Source organism: Carassius auratus, chromosome 25, assembly GCF_003368295.1.
Source record: "Carassius auratus strain Wakin chromosome 25, ASM336829v1, whole genome shotgun sequence".
NCBI classification, from domain to species: Eukaryota; Metazoa; Chordata; class Actinopteri; order Cypriniformes; family Cyprinidae; genus Carassius; species Carassius auratus.
In genome coordinates, this window is record NC_039267.1 from 318,481 (window position 1) to 340,094 (window position 21,614).

General features: G+C 38.0%; 1 protein-coding gene and 1 pseudogene across 1 annotated transcript; both read right to left on the bottom strand.

The window, feature by feature from the left end:
• Nucleotides 1–31: 31 nt before the first annotated feature.
• On the bottom strand, nt 32–16,576 carry LOC113042887 (MORC family CW-type zinc finger protein 2A-like; annotated as a pseudogene).
• A 1,121-nt stretch (nt 16,577–17,697) lies between these two features.
• LOC113042883 (transmembrane protein 248) lies at nt 17,698–21,344 on the bottom strand. Its single transcript, XM_026201882.1, has 7 exons — nt 21,217–21,344; nt 20,528–20,711; nt 20,216–20,450; nt 19,492–19,636; nt 19,260–19,410; nt 18,355–18,489; nt 17,698–18,154 (listed from the first exon to the last, which is right to left on the bottom strand). The coding sequence occupies exons 2-7, from the start codon at nt 20,684–20,686 to the stop codon at nt 18,134–18,136; spliced, it is 846 nt and encodes a 281-aa protein (XP_026057667.1). The 5' UTR covers nt 20,687–20,711; nt 21,217–21,344; the 3' UTR covers nt 17,698–18,133.
• Nucleotides 21,345–21,614: the final 270 nt, after the last annotated feature.

Sequence of the window (21,614 nt, forward strand, 5' to 3'; positions counted from 1 at the left end):
ATGAAAACACGTGTAGAGAGTGAAAATGTAGGTAAAAACAGAGGAGTTTCACTCTCCCTTTGTGACCAGATCTTCAATGTAGGCATCCAGCTCATCGTCACTGCTGATCTCAATATCCTGTGGAACACATAAACATGAAAAAAAATCATCAAAATCATCCATCAAATACATTATTTTTCTGTTGATAACTCTAAAGTCATTTAAACTCATAAAATCTCTTTGACAATGGCCTGCAAAATCAAAACAAATAGCAAAAGTGATTTATACAGGAAGTGAGTGAGTGTGTGTGTGTGTTTCAGACCTCCTGGACTTTCTGCAGAAGAGCGACGATGTTGGTTCTGAGTTTGCGGAGTTTCTCCTCAGATTCCCGGAGTTTGGCTTCTGCCCCGCTGCTCTTCTCCTCCACGGCTCGTGCACGTGACTCCGCCCGAGTTTGGTAGGAATTGCACAGACTCTGCAGTCCGGCCTCATACTGCTGGAAATACTCTTTCTGCAATTCACAATGAATAATTAATGCAATCCAATTAATATGTGCAAGCACTCAAACAATTTAGAATTGATATATCTTTGAAGGCTTTTGCGTAGCAGCAACGATGCTCTGTACTCACGATTGGAAAGGCCACAAGGTCCTCAGCACTCATAGTGTTCACAGAATCTTTAGGGATTCGGAAATCCGGAGGGAAAAAATACCGTAGCAATGTCCTGTGCCAAACGAACCATGAACGACGGGTTGAAATACACACAAAATGCACCTAGTATTAATGGAAGAAACCACAAACACACCTCATCATGGTCACAAGGCCTTCTGTGGTCTCTCTGCTCGGCCCGCTCTGAGTTGTGTCAGGCTCAGCAGCAGTGGGCGGAGTTACAGACCGTGCTGGACCCTGATTGGTGTCTGGACTTCGGGACTCTGGAGAGGCGGGACGCATAAGACGGACATCATCGCTGCCCTTAAACACCCTGAAAATAATCAAAAACACAAATCAAACTTTTGCTGTATACAAATCATTTAGAAGTTGCAATGAAACAGAATAGATCAATTTATTTAAATGTTTTTTGTAAGTGCTTGTGCATGTACCAGCGGTCTCTAGGAGTGTTCATGGGAACATAGTCGAACTTGACCTTCCAGCGTATGCTCTCCTTTCCCGTCTCTACTGCGGTTACACGACCTGTGACACCACTCGCCGTTCACCTTCGCCTCCACTGAATTCCTTTATCTACAACACCGTTATAAGATCTAGAAATCATACCCCACAATTGGATACATCCTTTTATAATTGCGCAACAATATGCCATGTTTTACCTTTCTGTGCATTTTTTATCACATCTTTCTTCAGATCTTCATTAGTGCTATTTGTGATAACCTGACGGAGAAAGTGAAATCAATTAAAACTGCATAAGAGAAATAGTTCACCAAAAAATAAATTGAGCTGAAATCTGTACTTAAAACTCAAGCCATCCAAGATTAGGGCTGGATGACATGGCCAAAATTTATATCACAACTATATTTCTTAATTTCAGGTTGATAAGATATAATTCCGATGTGAATACAGTGATTTAAAAAGAAAAAGCCTCAGAAAAGCCCTCAAGCCATGCTCAAAACAGATGTCTCTACCTACAAACTTCTGAAAAAATGAAATGGCCAAGTCTAATGAAACCTCCTCCTACAAAACTATAATATTTTAGAAATAAAAATGGAATAAATACAATTTATTTCACCTTTCATTTTTATTTAGCCTTCCATACTAACAAGAAATGTGAAATCAGTCAAATAAACAAGGCTCTCAGATTCGCACATGTTGCTGGAGACTTATTGAAAATGCAGATTTATTCTCTGCCAGCAGGAGGCGCTTCTAGTACGGCAAGAAACAGTGGTTTCCCCCGCAAACGGCTGAACACAAAGCAGCGCTGCGCTCTTGAAAGCTATTTCATCAGATAAAATTAAAATGCCATCAAAACTTTTCAGAAGACAGATTTCTATAGAGATACATGCATATGAAACACCCGTGTTTTGAAGGTGGAGTGTTCATGTTTATTCAATGAAGTCTATCGCCACAAATAGGAAACACTGGTTACGTGTATTGAAATATTGGAAATGTGTTTAAATCTCATATCACTGTTATTGAAAAAAAGAAAATATCACAATATATACTGATTTTGAATTATTGTCCAGCCCTATCCAAGATATAGATGTGTTTTATTCTAATGGGAACAGATTTGGAGAAATATAGCATTACATTCATACAGCTGCTCAACAATGGATCCTCTGCAGTGAATGGGTGCCGTCAGAATGAGAGTCCAAACAGTTGATAAACACATCACAATAATCCATATTTAATAAGAACCATTTTTTGCTTTAACCGGTGCTTGATCTGTGCAGCCGTTTCTCCTGATTCAGACGAAGTGACTTTTTCACTTGAGAAAGCAATATAATAGATTATGAAGTCGTATTTTAGTTAACAAACTGTTAATGACGGATTTGTTTCTAAGAAACAAAAAGCTTTTTGTTTCACAAGATGTTAACTCATAGACGGGTGTGGATTACGGGGATGTTTTTATTAGCTATTTGGACTCTCATTCTGATGGCACCCATTCACTGGTAAACAAGTCATGTAATGCTACATTTCTCCAAATCAGTTCTGATGGATGGCCTGGGGGCAATTACATATTCAGCACATTTTTGGGTGAACTATTGTTTTAAGTGAGTTCACCACTGTTTCCCTCTGGTAACGTTGTGTGAATGTTACCGCTCAGCGTTGGTCTGTTTAACAGCTGCTTCGGCTGCTGGTGGTTTTTTTTCCACGACAGCTTTCCCTCGAGCCTGAACAGATGCTGCCATCTTTGATTTTTTGGGTTGAGGTTCATCCTCTTCTGATGCACTGTCTTCTTCGTCATCCTCCTCCTCCTCTTCTTCTTCTTCCTCCTCCTCCTCTTCACTTTCTTCTTCATCTGCATCCTCCTTTTCCTGGACTCTACTTTTCTTTTGGTTTCCTTTTTTGTTAGTTGGAGTTTGTTTGCCAGCAGTCTTGGCAGATGATGGCTAGCAAGGAAAAAACATGTATCAGTTTTTTTGGGATTTTTTTTTTTATGCACTGAAACACGAAAGTTTCTACCCTCCTGTAAAGTTCAGCTCAAACTTGACCAGACACAACTGAACCAACTTATTAGAATCTGAAGGAGCGCTTGATTGATTACAGACAGGTGTGTTTGCTCAGCGCTGGAACTGAACTCTGCAGGTAGGTAGATCTCCAGGACCAGTTCGGGCACCCCTGGTTTATAAGAGTATATAAAAGTATATAAGATTACTTACTGTAGTGGCGCGGCTCTGTGTGACACTTCTGCGAGCCGGTGTCTTTGTGGGTGGTGGCGGGGCTACAGGTTTGGCGGCAGGTTTTGTTGCCTTTGTTGCAGGAGCTGGTGATGACTTTGCTTTGGATGGAGGGGGAGGAGCTGGTGGGGTCCGGGTGGGTCGTGAAGGAGGCGTCGCTTTAGGGGGAGGAGTTTTTGCTATCTGTGGTTGACTGACAGCTTTTCTGACCACTGCGGGGAGAGGTGGGGAGCGTGGGCGGGGCACTGCTCGCTGAGATGAGCGGGTCGGCTATTAGGGAGGATAAATAGGTAAAAGAAAATATATATTTATTTTGATATAATAGAATAAAACAATGCATAGCATTAAACCTGTCAAAAAGATGTCTTAAGTCACATTAAAACGCTACATAAATAATCAGGGTGAGTAAATTACAAAAGATTTATTCAACTCTCCTTGTGAAAAAAATAATTCAGATTTTTTTAAATATTTTGTGTCTTGACTGTATGGTAAAATGTAACCTAAATATATTTTTGTGAGAATTGTCCACACACATCCGGACACAGATACTGTACCTGAGGCGTGCGTTCTTCTGCAGGTTTTGTACTGACATCTAGAGGCAGCCGTTTTATATCTGCTGCTGATTTTACTGTCGTGGTTTTCTGTACGAGGAAAAATAAAGCTTTAATTTACACAAAATGAACAAAAAAAGGCTCAGAAGCGAGCTGAGATCATGGACAGACCTGCATGGCCTCCAGTTTTTCTTGCTGCTGACGGATTTTCTCTGATAGATCTTTCTGTTTGTCATCTGATGACTTGACATCCTTTTTCAAAACGCCAATGGGCAAATTCTGCTTCTGCTCAGGAGCATCACACCTAACAGAACAGAACAAACGGAAGATTGAGGAAGAAATAAAAAATTGTATTGAACCATTAGAATGCTTCTGGGATCTAATTTCCCGACCTGTCCTGGTTTCCGTCCGGGTTCATGAGACACACCCAGCTGTCTGGGTACCGTTTGTCCACAGCATCCATCTGAAAACGGCAGCGTCCGCCACTTCAAACACTTATCTACAGAGAGAAAGATTGAAAACGCTAAGAAATTATATTTATCTTCTGAATGAATGTGAGTGGTGTTTGCCTACAGCAATGATGTAAGGGTGGGCTGCCTGTTCTGTTTGTTTCTATGTGGTTACTAGAATGTTCTGGTTGTTTCTTAGGGCATCTAGTGTTCTGGTTATCTTTTAGGGTATTACTATGCATTGCTAAGATGTTCAGTTTTTTTTCCCATATGTGTTTGCTAGTGTGATTTTAGGTGGTTTCTTGCTGGCCCAAGTCAAAAGATTCCACCTACATGACTTTAGTCACTAATTCAATTCAAGTCTACAATATTTTCAAATTTTTGGCATTAACCAGGTAGGAATTTTAACATCAGATCACTTTGCACATAATTATTAGTGAAAATACACCAGCCCATAACAACTGCCAATATTTGAAGCAAGATTCATGTCTGTAGCACAAAAGTTCATTACATTAGATTAGAAGTTAGGATCAAATCAGTTATCTTGATTTTGGCCAAATACATTTTTGCCACATTTATGCAAATAAATATCTGGCATGTTAAAGGAACTTTTTGAAGGGCTGAATGGATGTTTATGTTCATACCACACTGGATGGTGATCGGGATCTCCATGGCCCTCCGTCTGCGAAACCGGAGTTCATTTGAGGGACGGAGTTCCAGTTAGCCGACAAATAACCAAATTCATCCCAGAATTTCACTATGCCCTTCTGAGCTGTTGAGGGAAACATTTCATTCCATGTTACATTTATGAATTAATCATTCATAATTCAATGAATATTCCATAAACGTGTGTACATATTACACAAAAAGACTGACCTATACCGATGTCTTTCCAGTACTGGGCGAGATATTCTCCCATGGCTCTCAGTAAGTGTCTGTATTCTTTAGCGTCTGCAAAGTCCTGTTTGTTGTGCGTTGGTTCGAGCACTAGATAGGGAACATCCACTACTCCTACAACACCCCCACAGGCCCTGACACACCCACAGACAGTAGTTATCCATGAAGCTATTGTTACACATCAGCTTACGTAATGAGGTGTGTGCGTTTTTCACTCACATTCCTCCCTCCAGCTGTGGTCCTGTCTTCTCGTACATCTTTATTAGACGGCTGCAGTTATACACAAACATTCCGTCCTGATCTCGTCTCTCAATGTTCACACCGAATATAAAGTTCAGCTCCTTGGGCTCTTTCAAAGCTCTGAAATAGAAAGGATAACAGATCTCAAGGTATTCTTTAAGAGGTCATAGCGTGTTTGTAGGTGCATTACATGTTGTAGGCGTGTATTACTTTTGTTTGGATGCGTGGATGGCTTGTTTTCTAGTAGCTTCGGCACGTAACGCCACAGCCGAATCTTGTGCCTTTCTCAGAGCGGCCTGAAACCAGCAACAGGAAATAAAACGCATATATTATAAACCTGGAGATCCAACAAGCACTTATAAATTGACATTTAATAAATTATTTGATAAATAAAACTAAAGAAGAAAATGTGAGTGCCATATTTTTCGGATTATAAGTCGCATCTGAGTATGAGTCGCATCAGTCCAAAAATACGTCATGATGAGGAAAAGAACATAAGTCACATTGAAGTAGAAGTCGCATTTATTTAGAACCAAAAGAAAACATTACCGTCTACAGCCACGAGAGGGCGCTCTATGTTTTCAGTGTAGACTACAGGAGCACTGAGCAGCACAGAGCGCCCTCTCGCTGCTGTAGACGGTAATGTTTCCTCTGTTCATTTCTCTTGGTTCATGTCAAATTAATTTTGATAAGTCGCACATGACTATAAGTCGCAGGACCAGCCAAACTATGAAAAAAAGTGTGACTTATAGTCCAGAAAATACGGTAGTGCTGTTCCGTGCAAAACTCAACATCGTTATGCAAAGATGTTGTGGGCGGTGCTATATATACACTGCATACCCTTCTGTGTGTAATTTAAATATACATTTCTTCTTATTAAATGTTACAAAAGGGATTTAGTCAAGAGCAGTGAGAGATTTTCTATTTGGTTGTTTTGATTAACATCAGACAGCAGGAATGTTAGACTGCTGTCACTTTAAGAGCTGCGTGGATCCAATATATTGTTACAAAATCTGTTTCCTTTCTCAGCTTTTTGCTTTCACTTAAGACCTGAATTACTGTTTAAGAGGATACTTGCAAAAACTGGCATTTTGACACAAGTGTGTGTATTTGACTGTTTAAGGCCTATAAAGCAGCAGAAATAACTCTGTTCAATACTCCCGCACTCTATTTGCACCGTTTTCATGTGCGCTTGCTTCTGTGACAGAGCTCAGAAACAGACAGTAAGTGCACACAGTGAAATTAGTTCTCTTTCACTTGCTTCTCAAACACTTGTTTTTAAATTGCAGTGCTTAAAAACTCATCCAAATTATATGTTTTCATGACCATAGCACAGCAAATTCACATGAATATGCAACCACATTCAAGATGACAGTCGAAAATCTCTACCGGTTAAAGTCACAGTCACACTGCACTTTTCACACTGACTTCCATTCATATGCATGCGATGCGTCAGACCTAAAATACAAGCCGTGCAAGTTTTTGCATTTCGCTGTGTTCCAAAGGACAAACTTTGTGAACTCTGGCTTCCAAATTAGCATCACGTGATACCGTGTGACCCGCAGCAGATTGATATGTCACAGCATGACCTCATATCTGTATTAAAAGAACTTAATTTTAAAGCTGCAGCTGTAATAATGTTTGTGGTTGGAGCTTTTCATATCTTTCCATTTAGGGTGTGTTTGCAGCAGCGTTGAGCAATATAGCGAATCACAGACATATCTGTTGATTTCATGAACACAATCCACTCACCCCACCCCAAAACCCCATAGACATATCTGTTGATGAACACAATCCACTCACCCCACCCCAAAATGCCGGTGCACTGTTAACTGATGCTGCGTTCTACACATTCACAAATTCTCTCATTAAAACAAAGAAAGAGTAGACATGATGTAAATAGGAGATTAATTGTGCAGTGTAAAGCTTCTTTGATTATTTATAATTAACTTTGTAAAATCACGATGATCTACCATAAGATGATTTATTTTTATATTTAATAATTATTTTTTTACGTTTATTATTTATTATTATTATTATAAAAAATATTTAATCTTATACTTAACTAAAACAACGGAAAATAGGGGAAAATCTCATTACAACAAATGTTTCGCTCAAATACACCTTGGACAATTAGTGGTACCCCTTGAGATTACGAGTAAAATCTCTGTACTATATTCCAATTCATATTTACAATTTTAAGCATACCAGGGTGAATTACAGACATTAAATTATCTAGCCATGGCTTATATATGTGCCCTTTGAAAGATATTATCAGGAAGAACAATGTTTCTTTTGTTTCAGAGTCTCGGGGTCAGATCCTTGATCTTCTGGGTCTGAAGTGTGTGTGTTTGGGTGGTTGTGAGGTCTTACTCTGGCTTCTTTGGATAAATCATCCCCAAGCTTTAACTCCAGGGCACGAGCTTTGCTCTCGGCCTCTCGTGCCTTCTCCTCAGCTAGAGAGGAAGTCAAACATATGCATAAGAGAAAAAAGAGAAGGGACATAAGTGATTTGATTTTACAGCGCACAGTCTAATTCACTGAGAATCCAGTCAAAATCATTTCTCTTTTTTTCCTTTGTTACAATCTTTATCAAGGGAAGAGCAAAAAGATTCCTTTATAAATATACCAACAACGTGTGAAAGCAAGCTGCTATATCCTGTCAATACTTGTGGTTCAGTATTTAAAGAGCAGAAATGGTCATTTAGAGGAAATGCTATAAGAAGCCACAAAGCCTGAAGTCAACTTCCCTTAACGCTCAATTCTAGTCAACTCTTGAGATATTTCTGTGTACTGAGGTAAATCTCACCAAGTTTTGAGAGGTGGTCTGCCTTCTTGACCTCCTGCTCTGCACGGGTTTTAAAGCGCGTTGATGTGTATTTGTACATCCTAGAAGTTAAAAGAAAAGAATATGTAACATATATTGAGTCTGAACGTTTGCCACCACCTCTGAGGGTGTTTTCACACTTGATTTAGTTCACAAGAACGACTAGTAAAAATAACTTATTGACTAGCATTTTTTCACAACATTAAGTGTCAAAATCATTTTGAGGTTAAAAAACCCCCAGAGACTGTGATATTTTTCGTGTTTACCTAGGGTTATACAAGCAGCAGGACAATCTCTTGGTTCTGACTTTGTGACCCTGAATGAAGATCCTCATTCTGGGATCGATGTACAGGACAGCAGCGTATGCACGGAATGATCTCCTCTCTGGCTTCCTGTTTGCAACACAAACATACGTGTTAGTATCGCCCAAAACATTCCAACAGTTCATTCACATGATAAAAACACTTGCCGCATGCCAGGTCAAGAGAAACATCAGTCGGTTTATGATAACTCTTCTCTTGGAAGGCCAACTACCTTTATGGTTTAACTCCAATCTGATCCACCACTTTTGTCTAGAAGTTTCAAGTAATCCTGAAGGCGCTGACTAGCTGATTTAAAAGAATAGTTCACCCCAAAATTAATTTGCTAAAAATGTACTCACCTTCAGTACATCAAAGATGTAGATGAGTTTGTTTCTTCATCAGATTTGGTAAAATGTAGCATTGCATTACTTTCTCATCAAATGGATCCTCTGCAGTGAATGGGTGCCGTCAGAATGAGAGTCCAAACAGCAGATAAAAACATCACAATAATCTACCCGACTATATACAGTCTAGTAATTAACATCTTGTGGAAACGAAAAGCTTGTTTTTAAACTTTAAACAGTTGTTTCTGGTTAAACACAAGTCCATAATATTAGTTTCTCAAATAAAAAAGGCCATCTAGTCTGAATCAGATGAGAAATGGACAACAAGCACTGTTTACAAGATAGCAGTAACAGTCCAAAACTGATCTAAACAAATATGTCAGTGGGCTTTGATGTAAGAGGACAACAGGGGATGTACTATTTTTATTGTACACTACTATTTTGGCCAGAATAGGCTATTTAAAGTTAAAACAACTTAATAATGGATTTGTTTCTTACAAATATGCAACGTTTCACTTCACAAGACATTAACTGATGGACTGGAGCGGTGTGGATTACTGTGATGTTTTTATCACGGCACCCATTCACAGCAGAGGATCCATTGATGAGCAACTGATGTAATGCTACATTTTTCTTAATCTGAAGAAAGAAAAACTCATCTACATCTTGAATGTAGCCTGAGAACGCAGCACATTTTAATTTGGTGTGAATTACGGCTTTAAGCGTGTTAAACGTGTGGTTTGTGATAATATCTACAGAAAGGTAAAGAACTGGGCCCATATGGTAGCACTTTATTTTACAGTCCTGTTCCTCATGTACATACTATGTACTTATTATAGTAATTACAATAACTATGTAATAACTAGGTGCTTACCCTGAACCTACCCCTAAACCTTCCCCTACCCCACTGTAGTTACCTTGTATTACCAGAACTTTCTTAGATAAATACACTGTAAGAACATGTTAGTACACGTACTGTAAAATAAAATGCAACCGCCCATATTTATCAAGCTTCAAGTGCCATTTAATCTTAAGTGTTGAGAATTCATGAAATTTATGCTTACTGTCATACTTAAAAAAGCAAGTTTTCACATTTCTTAAAGCTAAGAATCACTCTTACTCCCCCAGTTATTTGAGACAGCTCGAGAGGTCTCTCAAGTAGTTTTGAGAGTGTTGTGATTGTGCGGAGTCGTCGAATCTTTCAAACAAATGGTTACATTTCCTCAGTAATTCAAACCGAAAACGAGGAAAGAACATTTACAGTGCATCTGGAAATTATTCACAGCGCTTCACTTGTTCCACATTTATGTCACAATCTTATTCCGAAATGGATTAAATTAATTATTTTCCTAAAAAGTTCAAGTTTTATTGCTCAAAGAAATGCAGGCAAAGCAACTCTTACTCAAGTCTCTCTAAAACAGACACAATGCCCAAAACTGTCCTTGTATATCGTATTTTCTATTGTTTACGGTTTTATGCATGCTTATGATAGAACCACTCGTTCATGTAAGCTCATCTATATGTACTCTTACCATGTTATATCTATGAATTTGTCTTCTGATGATCTAAACGAGAGTGTATATTATATGTTGGTACAAAGGCAATATATTAGTGTTCTAAGAATCATTAGTAATTTTTTATCAACACCAAATCAAATTACACAAGCAAAATATCATGCTCTAAGACAAAGTCGTAAACTTTCCCTCCAAAAATAAAAGTCAGCATTGGTTCTGTGACCTCCCAGAGGTGTGAGCTCAATAGTAGATGAATTGTCACATCAGTGACCCGCCTCAGTCAGCCTGCGGTTCGGTTAGATTCTGAGAAGATGATGATGTGAGCTAGAACACTTCTGCAAGCCTTAAGTCTGCACCAGTCTTCAGCCTCGTCTTTACATTCATTAATGATCCTTGGATCTCAGCTGACGTCTCTCTTAGCTCTTCATCATCTTCATCTGGGAGAAAACTCTCGCGTCCACCACAGAGTCAGAATAACTTCTTTTTGGAGTTAATCACTTTCAAACCCAGAAGGTGATCACGACTCCTAAGCCACCGAACCTCCAAACCATCAAGACTTTCATCCGAGACTACATCCTGACGCTCGTTCCAGGCCAAAGCAATGCAAGTATCGTAGATTTAACTAAACGAAACAGAGGTTTAGTATAAACTATAGACCCCGTTATAAACGGTGCTAATGGTTTTAATCAGGTGGTTAACTGACTCTTTCCATAACTGCATTCTCTGGTTTCTCTAATGGCTTCATTCATCCCCTTTAGATCCCCTTTTGTATGCACATGTGATTGTTTGTTTGTTTTACTAGTTTGTGTTAAGAGTTTAGTTAATACAATTCTTGTGAACAAATTACATGAGTTTCTGATTCTGCTTTGTAAATTAAATGTCCCTTTACGTTTTGATCCTTACCACATGCTTTAATGCATTATTAAGCTACTGTAAGAGGTTTTTTTCTCTGGCTATGAAAATATACTTTGAGATGAAATTACTCTAAATGTTCACTGGACAAACAGATTAGTTGATGGCAATTTAATTCTGCTACAGTTACTACTAACAGCTCAAATAAATGTAATTGTAATTAATCATTATTAATTGTAATTATTTATACATTTCCCTTTTGCGCTAGCTTACTAAATCACAGAAGCGGCTTTACTGATGAGATGTGCATGAAAATCGCATTCGATTTTTTGCACAGCCCTAGTACATGCATGTAAGGTCCCACAGTTATCAGTGCATGCAAGAGCACAAACCAAGCCATGAAGTCCAAGGAATTGTCTGTAGACCTCCGAAACAGGATTGTATCGTGGCACAGATCTGGGGAAGGGTACAGAAACATTTCTGCTTCATTGAAGGTTCACAGAAGCATGTGGTCTTATGTAGTGTTACCCTTAATGGAACAGGTCCTAGAGCTGGCCCCCTGGCCAAACTGAGCAATAGATGGAGAAGGGCTTTGATTAGTGTGGTGACCAAGAAGCTGACAGTCACTCTAGTTGAGCTTCATGATTATACATGCAGATGGGAGAAACCTGCAAAAGGACAAACATCACTCCAACACTCCTCCGCTCTGGGTTTATGGCAGCGTGGCCAAACTCAATCCTCAAACTCAATCCCAAACAAGATTCTCTTTTCTTTTCCTCAATTGCAAGCATAATGTACGAAAGAAACCAGCTCTGCTCATCAACTGCAGAGTAGCATCCCGAAAACAAAGTGTGCTAACAACCTCATGCTGTGGGGCTGTTTTTCAGCGACGGGGACTGAGGGTCTCGTCATGGTAGAAGAAAAGCTCAGTGCACCAAAATATAGAGATAACCTTAACAAAAACTGAGTCCAGAGGATTCAGAAGCTTAGACTGGGCAGAAGGTTCACCTTCCAACAGGACAATGACAACAAGCACACAGAAAGAGTATCTTATAGACAACTCTGTGAATATCCTTGAGTTGCCCAGCCACAGCATGGGATTGAACCCAATCAAATATTTCTGGAGAAATTGTGCATCTTGCTTGAGATTAGAAGAAATGAGGAGAAGGGCAGATCATTGCCATATGATGATGGTCAAAGATTGTCCCGTCACACCCAAAAACAAATTAAATAAAGCTTCAAGAAGTAAAAAAAAAAAAAAAAAACTTATTTCATGTAATGTTGTCATTATGGGGTCTTGTTTATAGAATTTTGAGGAAAATAATGATTTTAATCCATTTTGGATAAGGCTGAAACATAAAATGTGGATGCGAATACTTTCCAGATGCACTGTACATTACTAAAGAACATCATTACTGACTTCAATCTAGCGTGAGTATTATGCTCTTTAAAAACACCTTTTATAATAAGTGAAGCTTTCTACACTGTATAACGAATAAATATCTTACCACTTACTTACACTGCTCACGTCTGCAGTGCGTTACGACTCTGACACATCCACCGGAGCTGATCGTGGCCACTCTGGTCAATGCTTGTGTTTATACCAGCCGATCCACGGCACGTTTTTCTGAAGCATCCCATTAGAGGCTCTCTGCACTAAATTACTGAAGATAGGCGCCTAGTCTATTTTTTTACGAACAATACTAATATTAATTGTCTTGCTATCGTCAGCAACAGGGGATATCTCTGATATCATCTATCTTCACAACCCTAAAGCCAGGTCAGTTTACAGCACACTGGTTTAAATTTGTAATTAAGACATGGTGGAAAACTCTTCAGAATTTCACCATTCAATGTGAATTCATCTGAGAATATTCTTAAATAAGGAAATCTATTAAATGATTGGTCCATGCATATTTCGTCATCAAAAATCCCATTTGTGGCACAGCAAAGTATCGTGGATCAACTCTAAGACTTACACTAAAGATTTAGTCCTACACTTCGCTTAAATTACAACTGAGATGCTTGATGACTAACTTTTAAGTGCAACTTTGAGCCAATAATCTTTTTACACTTCTTAGCAGTGTTCTTGGGAGTAATTCCTTAAGGCTTGGTAAATACAGGCCCAGATGATTTGCGGATTAACTCACACTCCCTCTACAGGCGTCCCAGCCATCAGAATGTCCTGATGGTCCGTCTCCACATCCAACTCCGGCTCTCGGTTATCCATCAACTTCAAGTTATAAACTACAACCAGCGTACCTACAAACACACAGTAATCCGATTTAACAGTCTCATTCAAGACACAATCTAATGGATTTCATTTTTGACAAACTGCTGCAAAAACCAACCACTGGGTCCTTCGATCTTCTTGAACTGGCGGAATAGCTGTTCTTCATTCTTAAAAGGTGAATACTTAAAGATGAGTTCAGTCTCAGTAGCGTACTTCTCTGTGTCTTGAGTCAGAGGCTGCTGGGTCTTTGCGTCCCAACAGGGTAATGGGACAATCACCTACAAGAACATGCCAAAACTCTCAAGAGCTCTGCTTTCCGTTCAGAATGAGTGGTTGTATATGATGGCCTGAAATCAACATCTTACCTCGTCCAGACCCTCCTCTTCATGAAACGTTCGCGACAAAAACAAACACGTTAATTTGTCATCTTTTTAGTGAAAAGAATGAAGTCCTTCCCAATACGCATGGATCCCCTAAAAAAGACCAGGATGTTTATGTATAAAAAAGCCTAAATATCAAAATACGTGCAGCTTATCGGTTTGTGAAAAAAAAAAGCGTCATAATACTTACGACTTTAATCCGTTTCCATACTGGCCAATGTGAGTGGACTCTGGGAATCGTTTGCTTGATTTTCCGAACTGGATGACGTGAGTGGCTTCGCCTATTCAAAACATTTCTACTGTCATCACTATGTCATGTATGAGATGTTGTTGAGTAGAAATGCATGCATTTTGTGGTGTGATGAATATTTTATTTGCTTTACTTACTGGGGTCCATTCCAGTGCCATCATCAAGAAAACACAGCATAAACCCGCCTCTCAGATCTGGTCTCTTCTCTGATTGGCCATAACAAATTAATTTTAACATATATTTGGGGTCAATTTATTATGTTACAATACATATTTTTGCTAGTATTAAAATGTATGACTGTGACATAAAACCTGTATAGATGTCTATCCGTGTGGCATTAGCGTCTCTGTAGACAAGAAATGGAGTGAATGTTTACTTTAATGATGATATGATTTAGTATGTCTGTAATACTTAATAATTACTGATGGGAAAAAAACAGTGTTAGTACCTTGAGTTGTCCACAAGCTCGGCCAACGCTCCAAAAAGAAACTCGTGGGTTGTCCTGTCGGCCACAAAATAATTTGTCTTAGTCTGATCTTTTTCATAGCCCTGAGTTACTTTGGTAGTTTATGGTTGATAAGCGCAGAAGTATGTAACAAAGTTGAGTTTTTACACAAAAACAATTCAGCTTTAATACAACATTGTAAAACATTTAATGTACAACCAAAACAACATCCACATTCAAAACTGCTCTTTGGGGTTCAATTCACAAACACATTTACACTGTCTGCCCTCCCACTGATAGTAAACGCATCACTTTGCTGGAAAAAAAATTAGCTCTGCATCGTCAAATGTCAATCGTGCCACGGCATTTCATCAAAAAAGAATGACTTCTTGTCATGTTATCGCTTCAAACTGCTCTGTAGAAAGAAGAAGCAAGATCTGTTCACCAACCATCAATGGATATGGACAGAAATGTCTGCTTTTGAAAATCAAAAGCTCCAATCTGATTGGCCGACTGCTATGCAAGTTTTAGCAGTTGGAGTGTACCAAGTTCAATCAAAAAAAGGTCAATCTATGGCAAATATGCAAAAATATCATCAAAAATGCACTAAAATGAGTACTTACGAGTTTGTGTGCAGATATTCAAATGTGAGCTGAGCTCGGTTTAATGAGCTGTAATTTGTGTAGGCCATCGTCTCAAAATAAAACTTAATTAAAACAAAAGAGAAAGCCCGCTGACTGTATTCAAGTCTCGTCTCTACATTCTTCTCATATGATGAGAATCGTGTGACTGTTCAACACCTAGAAAACAAGAAACAAACATGTCAGTACAATCTATCCATAGATCTATTGCAAAACTGTAGCATACCACCTGTTAATATATATAGCTTAAAGTGATTCATACTTTTTATTAAATAGTAAGTGACAGCAGTACGTAATACGCAACAATACAATCGTTTCAAGCAGAAGTATGCTACGGTAAGACTACGATGTTCACATGTGGCGTCAAGCGACATTTTTTGGAAATTTATTTGGTTTGCATTTTGTATTTAATTCTGTGTAAAAAAAAAATCTTTACTTCGTAATTATTTCCAATGCATTCAAGTGCAATGCATTGTGGGGATCCATAAAGTGTGCATTTCTATACTTGGCATTTTGGCAAATGTATTTGAATACTGTGCCTAGTATACATACTTAATATGACAGAAACTGTAAAGTAGTATGTTATATTAGAATAGCCTCAAATTGAGCAGAGGAAAAACTCAGTATTCCAAACCTTGTGAAAATACAACAATCTCCATTCTGTGTGCTTTTAACGTTACATCTCTTGTCATGTTAAACATTTAATCACTGTAAATTGTGTGGCTTTTAATATCCTTTCCTATTTTAAGCATGCATGCTGCATTTGTTGAACATTTACAGACATCAGCCTTTAAAAATTATAATGCATGTTTTCTTTTTCTGGGCGAAAATAATGAACTATACAGGTGAGCTCATAAATGGGCTGTCTCTAAGGGACATTACACTGTCCGTTCTTGAAGGGACTTAAAAACACACGCCAGGCCAGCCCATGCTGCAAGGCCCTTAAGAGCCATGCAACAGCAGAGACTGATGATCTGCTAACACTTTCATTCACTAAACGCTCAAACTAGTATCTAGACTGTCGAATGTAACTCGTGACTCATGCAATAAAGCATGCACATGAGCACTAGTCAAATAACTGCGGCCTGTCCATAAACAACCGTCTACATTCACAAAACCAGCAGCCTTTGTACAGTAACACAAGCAATAATGTGATTTCAATAATGCAAACCATTTAACAATTCCGCGACCTCCGTTTGAGTTTATCCAAAGGTTTCTGCCTGCTGCATGAGGAAAACTACCAAACAAGAATGTTTATTCCTTTTTCGTTCATAGAAAGTAGACGCAAGGCCTCGAATCGCTCCAGCAGCTTTTTCCCTCGAACAACACGCACCAGCAACGAGACAGGATGCCCCGCCCTCCTCGCCGCGCTCAGCCAATCGCGTTGCCCGATTTGTCGTTACGCGCGTCTGATTGGTTGAATTCGCCGTCGTTTAACATAAAGCAGGAAGTAAGTGAGCTGGTCCTTGAAGGAATGTGGCGTGGAAAAACGCGGGGAGACAATCATGCTAAAGCACAAACGACTAATCGATGAGCTGGCTTTTATATAATCATATAAAAGGTAATAATGATACCACAACCTTTATGTAATAGGAAATCATTAGGTGGCGTTTTGATAGATATGTCGATTTACTGGTAACGTTTCCTATAGTTGTGTGGTTTAAGCTGTACAGTCTGTAAGCGATTCTGATAAAAGACTGTTAACGATGGAAGTTGTATGTAATGGACGAAGGGGACAAAATGTCTGCCGTCTCTTCTGAACCTAAAAGCTGTTAGATAACTTCAAACAGATGCCATTCACTGATTTCGAAGTGTTGTAATGTTTTCATACTACAACTGAAATCGGTGAGAAATCACACCTGTTTGAGTGTAATTATACTCTGAAGGCGTAAAGAAAAAATGTGTTGGGTAGCGGCCCGCACTTTTTAGCCAATAAGAAAACAATGGCTGCTTTTTACATGTTCTGATTGGCTGATGTTTCTCTGGGGGAGGGGTTTGAAGAATGTGTTGTTGATGGAATATTGGGGGAGTAATATAACTCTATTAAAATTATTTCGTAGAATAAAATGGGTAACTATAACATTTAAAATGTCATTTTAAACATTAAATAGACTTAATAAAAAATAATTAATCTTTTATTATCTTAGAATTTAACGTAAACCTACAAGACCAATGCCATACATTTCATTCTTAGGTAAATTGTTAGCCTGAAAGGATTCAAGATTATATTTATTCTGTCTTTCTTTGAATTTGCTTTGTTTACTTCAAGATCTATCCACTGATTCCTGGCTGATGATTGGCTGTTGTAATAAAGTGTTTTTTTTTTGTTTTTTTTTGTGAATTCTTGTCAAAAGGTAAGTGTGTTTTTATGGAGTTTTTGTATGTGAATTAAAAGACCAAAAAAAGTGAACACACCAGCACTGAATAATGTCCAGACACATTGCTCTCATTCTCACACTGGAATATTTTAATGCATTTTGTTTTCAGAAAAAGTAACAAACGATGTACAATAAATGTATTTAAATCAGATAATTCATATTCAAGATATTAATTCATGTGACATTAAGATAAGGCTTTCAATCATGTAACTTACCCTTGTAGTATAGTTATATTATAACCACCAATCTCAGGATTTGTTATGATTGTGCACAGTGATGCAACCAAACGTGAAATAAAGTCATTTAGATCTATTCTGAGTAAATTGCATGCAGCCTGCATAACTGGTTGCAATTTTTTAGATGCACAAGACAAACATGTTAGGATGAAAAATTACTGTTGAATACCCGAAAGCTAATTTCTTTCATTAGCAGATGTCTTCAAGCGTCCTGATGTTATGTAGTGCCAGGTCACTCTCAAATGTGGCGGTTCTGCAGATTTTTCTCATTGGCTCAGCAGCGATTCCTATGAATTATTCCAATTGTTTAAAGGGGTTTAAAACAAACTGTATAGTAAAACTCAAAACATGCCAATTCACACAAAATTGCATGCATTTCCAAAGAAAAAATGCAAATCAAATGGAGTGTTATATACTAAATATTAAAGAGCTCTTTAGTAAATCAGAGTACATTGGTAAGCTCTACAGGTCAAATCCATAGTGCTACCTTTTGAAGGTCATTTCCCTGGTAAGAACGTGGCGAATGTGAAGAAAAAGTTCCACAGAGACTCATGAGGACACAGATAACCAGCAGCGCAACACTAACCAGCAACAAGTGATACCTGCACAAGGCTTTTTCATCCTAGTCGAGCAATACAGAAGAGAGAGAGGTTAGCCACATGTTGCTCATCCGATGATGGTTCACAGTTGACACTATTATTGAACTTAATTGATCTAAATAGTGACACTGTAGAGAAACTGAATTTGTTACTTGGTTATTAAATACATTTTACAACATTAACACTGTTATTTTCCCTTTTTTTTTTTTTATGTGAGGCTGCTTTGAAACCAGCTTTACATTGTTCAAAATACAGGTTCCAGAGGGTTATGACATAGAAGAACCATTTTTTGGGTTCTCTTTAGAACCTTTTGATGAACAGTTCTTAAAAAACAAAACAAATGTTCTTAGTGTGAAGAACATTTTAATGATTTAAAATCCTTTTGAGGAATTAAAAGATTCTACATTCTTAATTAAAGGTTCTTTACTGGTATCTGTGGTTCTATGAAGAACCTTGAACACCCAGGGGACCTTTCTATTCCACAAATGGTTTAAAATGTTCATCACACTTTGAAAAAGAATAAAAATAAATATGTTCTTTCCAAAACTGTTGACGTTTATTTGGAATATTTATTTTTTAAGATTGGCTCCTCATGGAACCATTAATTCCAACAAAAGTTTTATTTTTAAGAGTGTAGTGTATAAATCGCTATATAAATAAATGTGTCTTGAGCTCCACAGAAAGATACTTAGAATCTTAATCCCAATTATTCATGGTTTTACACATCCATGTTCTTTATGGGTTCAATAATGAACTATGAGTCTATGTGAATAAATGCACTGCATGTTTCTACCTTCGTGAGCAGGACTGTCAGGTGTGGATCTGGTGTGAACTCCAGACTGAAGCAGTGTGGAGAATTGTGCTTGTGTGCTTCTACAGCAACAGCCCGGACAGGAGAAGCGCGCTTGTCTTCGTTCTCTGTGACTGGGCATTCTGGAGGTGACCTGAAATATCAAGTGAGTTAGCTTGCAGGATGTTCAAGGCACTCAAAAATGGGTTGTGTACGAACAGTATAAGCTTCTCACGGCGTCTGAGGGAAAACATGGGTCAGGGCTGTGAAGTGAAGACAGGTCAGGGGTCGACTGCTCTGCGTCCCAGCAGGAGTTTGACTGTCGGTGATATCAGTGTGCAGGAGCAGAGATATATTGACGGATGCTTTCGCTGCAGCCCCTGTGACAGATTATGTTGGCGTTAGTTAGCAATATCAGGACACTGGTCAAAAGTACTTCATTCCTGCTGTTCAATACATTTTCATTTCTCCTCTACATCACATAAAATATATTACACAGTCACATTTAAAGAAAAAAAAAACTTTATCATAAATAAGGTGAATAAAAATGCTCATTTTACAAGAAATTTGCTATATATTAGAAATATATATATATATATATATATATTAGAAATATTACATAAGAATCTTGCCTTAGTAAATAACTGAAACAAGTTTCCATTGAAGCAAATTCACTAAGTAGTATGAAAAATAAAAATATATGATTATATAAAAAATAAAAAAAAATGAAAGTGAAATGGGAATGAAAGTAGAAGCACTAAAATTAATAACTGGTAATAAATAAAATCTAAAACGACCATTAAAATGAATTAAACCAAAATAGTAATATTTATATAGTTATAAAAGTATTCTTATAATTTTTTTTTTACTGAAAAGTGAAAATATAAAAATAACAGCTGAGTAAAATAATAATAATAAACTGTGATAATAATCCTAAAATAAGAGTCTCGTGCACAAACCTTTCATGCCCAGCTGGCTGCCCAACACTGTGGCACTAATGGCAGTATTATCTGGGACGTCCCCGGTAAACACCAGCGGCACCAGTAAGGAAACATGAGCGCTGTTGGAGGAAATATTTGTCCTATCTGAATGCTCCACCATCCGTGGAGAGTCTTCCTCCAGCGGTGCGTCTGTGTCATTCAGATGTGTGCAGAACTTAAATCCAGCGATAGACCCCAGAACCCGGTTCCAGTCCTGGAAAACAAGCATTATGAGTGAGTCTATAAATAACTGCAAAATCCAAGAACTACAGCAGTGATCATCATACTCACTACACTTATGTCAGGGTCCTTGATGTCGTGATTCTGAGTGTACAGTCCAGTGCAGACGAAAGTTATGGAGAGGATCAGCAGACTGAGGAAGAACACAACCACAGGAGGGTGTCGAGATACCTGATCTCTCAGGTTAGACACGGGCCTCCACTGACCCATAATGCACCAGGAGTAAAGACACCACCTGAGAGATAAGTAATGGGTAATTTAGAATGGAATACTACCTTAATACTTATAAGACTAGCTCTTCCAGAAATGGGAATGTTCGGCAAATCTTACATAACAAAGTGAGGTATAATTCAATTTGATAGTGCCTAGGATTGTGTTAAAAAAGTAGGATAAGCTACAATATGTACAGGAATAGCGCTGAATGTTTGTTTGGTTAATATCTTGGTGATAAATGTTTATGATTCTTTAGGATAATTGCTGTAAATGTAGGGTAAAATCGAGTGCTTTACGGTCCCATTTTGTTTGTATACATTTTAACATATGTAGTGTGTAGATTGCATCCAGTTCTGTATGGTTTCTTCATGTACGCTGCAAAATATGCTTACCATGCTGCATACTGTATACAGTAACTTAATAGTATGTCAGAATATCATTGAGACGCTTTCTAAACTCCATAAAGTATGAACAGTCCAGTCTAATTCATGCCTTGATCGTACTATAAAGTGTACCCCATTACTCACCTTTAATTACGTTCATTTAATTAGCTTGTAGAGACGTGTCACTGTTCAGGATGAAGTGTAGTTTGTCATGTAAACATTGCGACGCAAGCAACTTCCTCACAGACAGCTTTAATTCCAAAATAAAAGTCCAGTGGCGAAGACTTTTTTTTTCTAGTATCAGATCAAATAAACTCTGTGTTTTGCGCAACACATCTTAAGCAGTGTAATTTTAAAACAACTGAAAAAGTATTAAACGCTGTATGTGTTTGTTATACATTTGTATGAGATTGAAAAAAATGAAAATGATGACAGAATGAAAAAGAAATAGCCAAGCATTAAAAAAAACTAATTGTATGAAATTAAAATTGGCAGTTTAAATTAAATTACATGTAAAATGTGTATAAAATATAATTTTTATA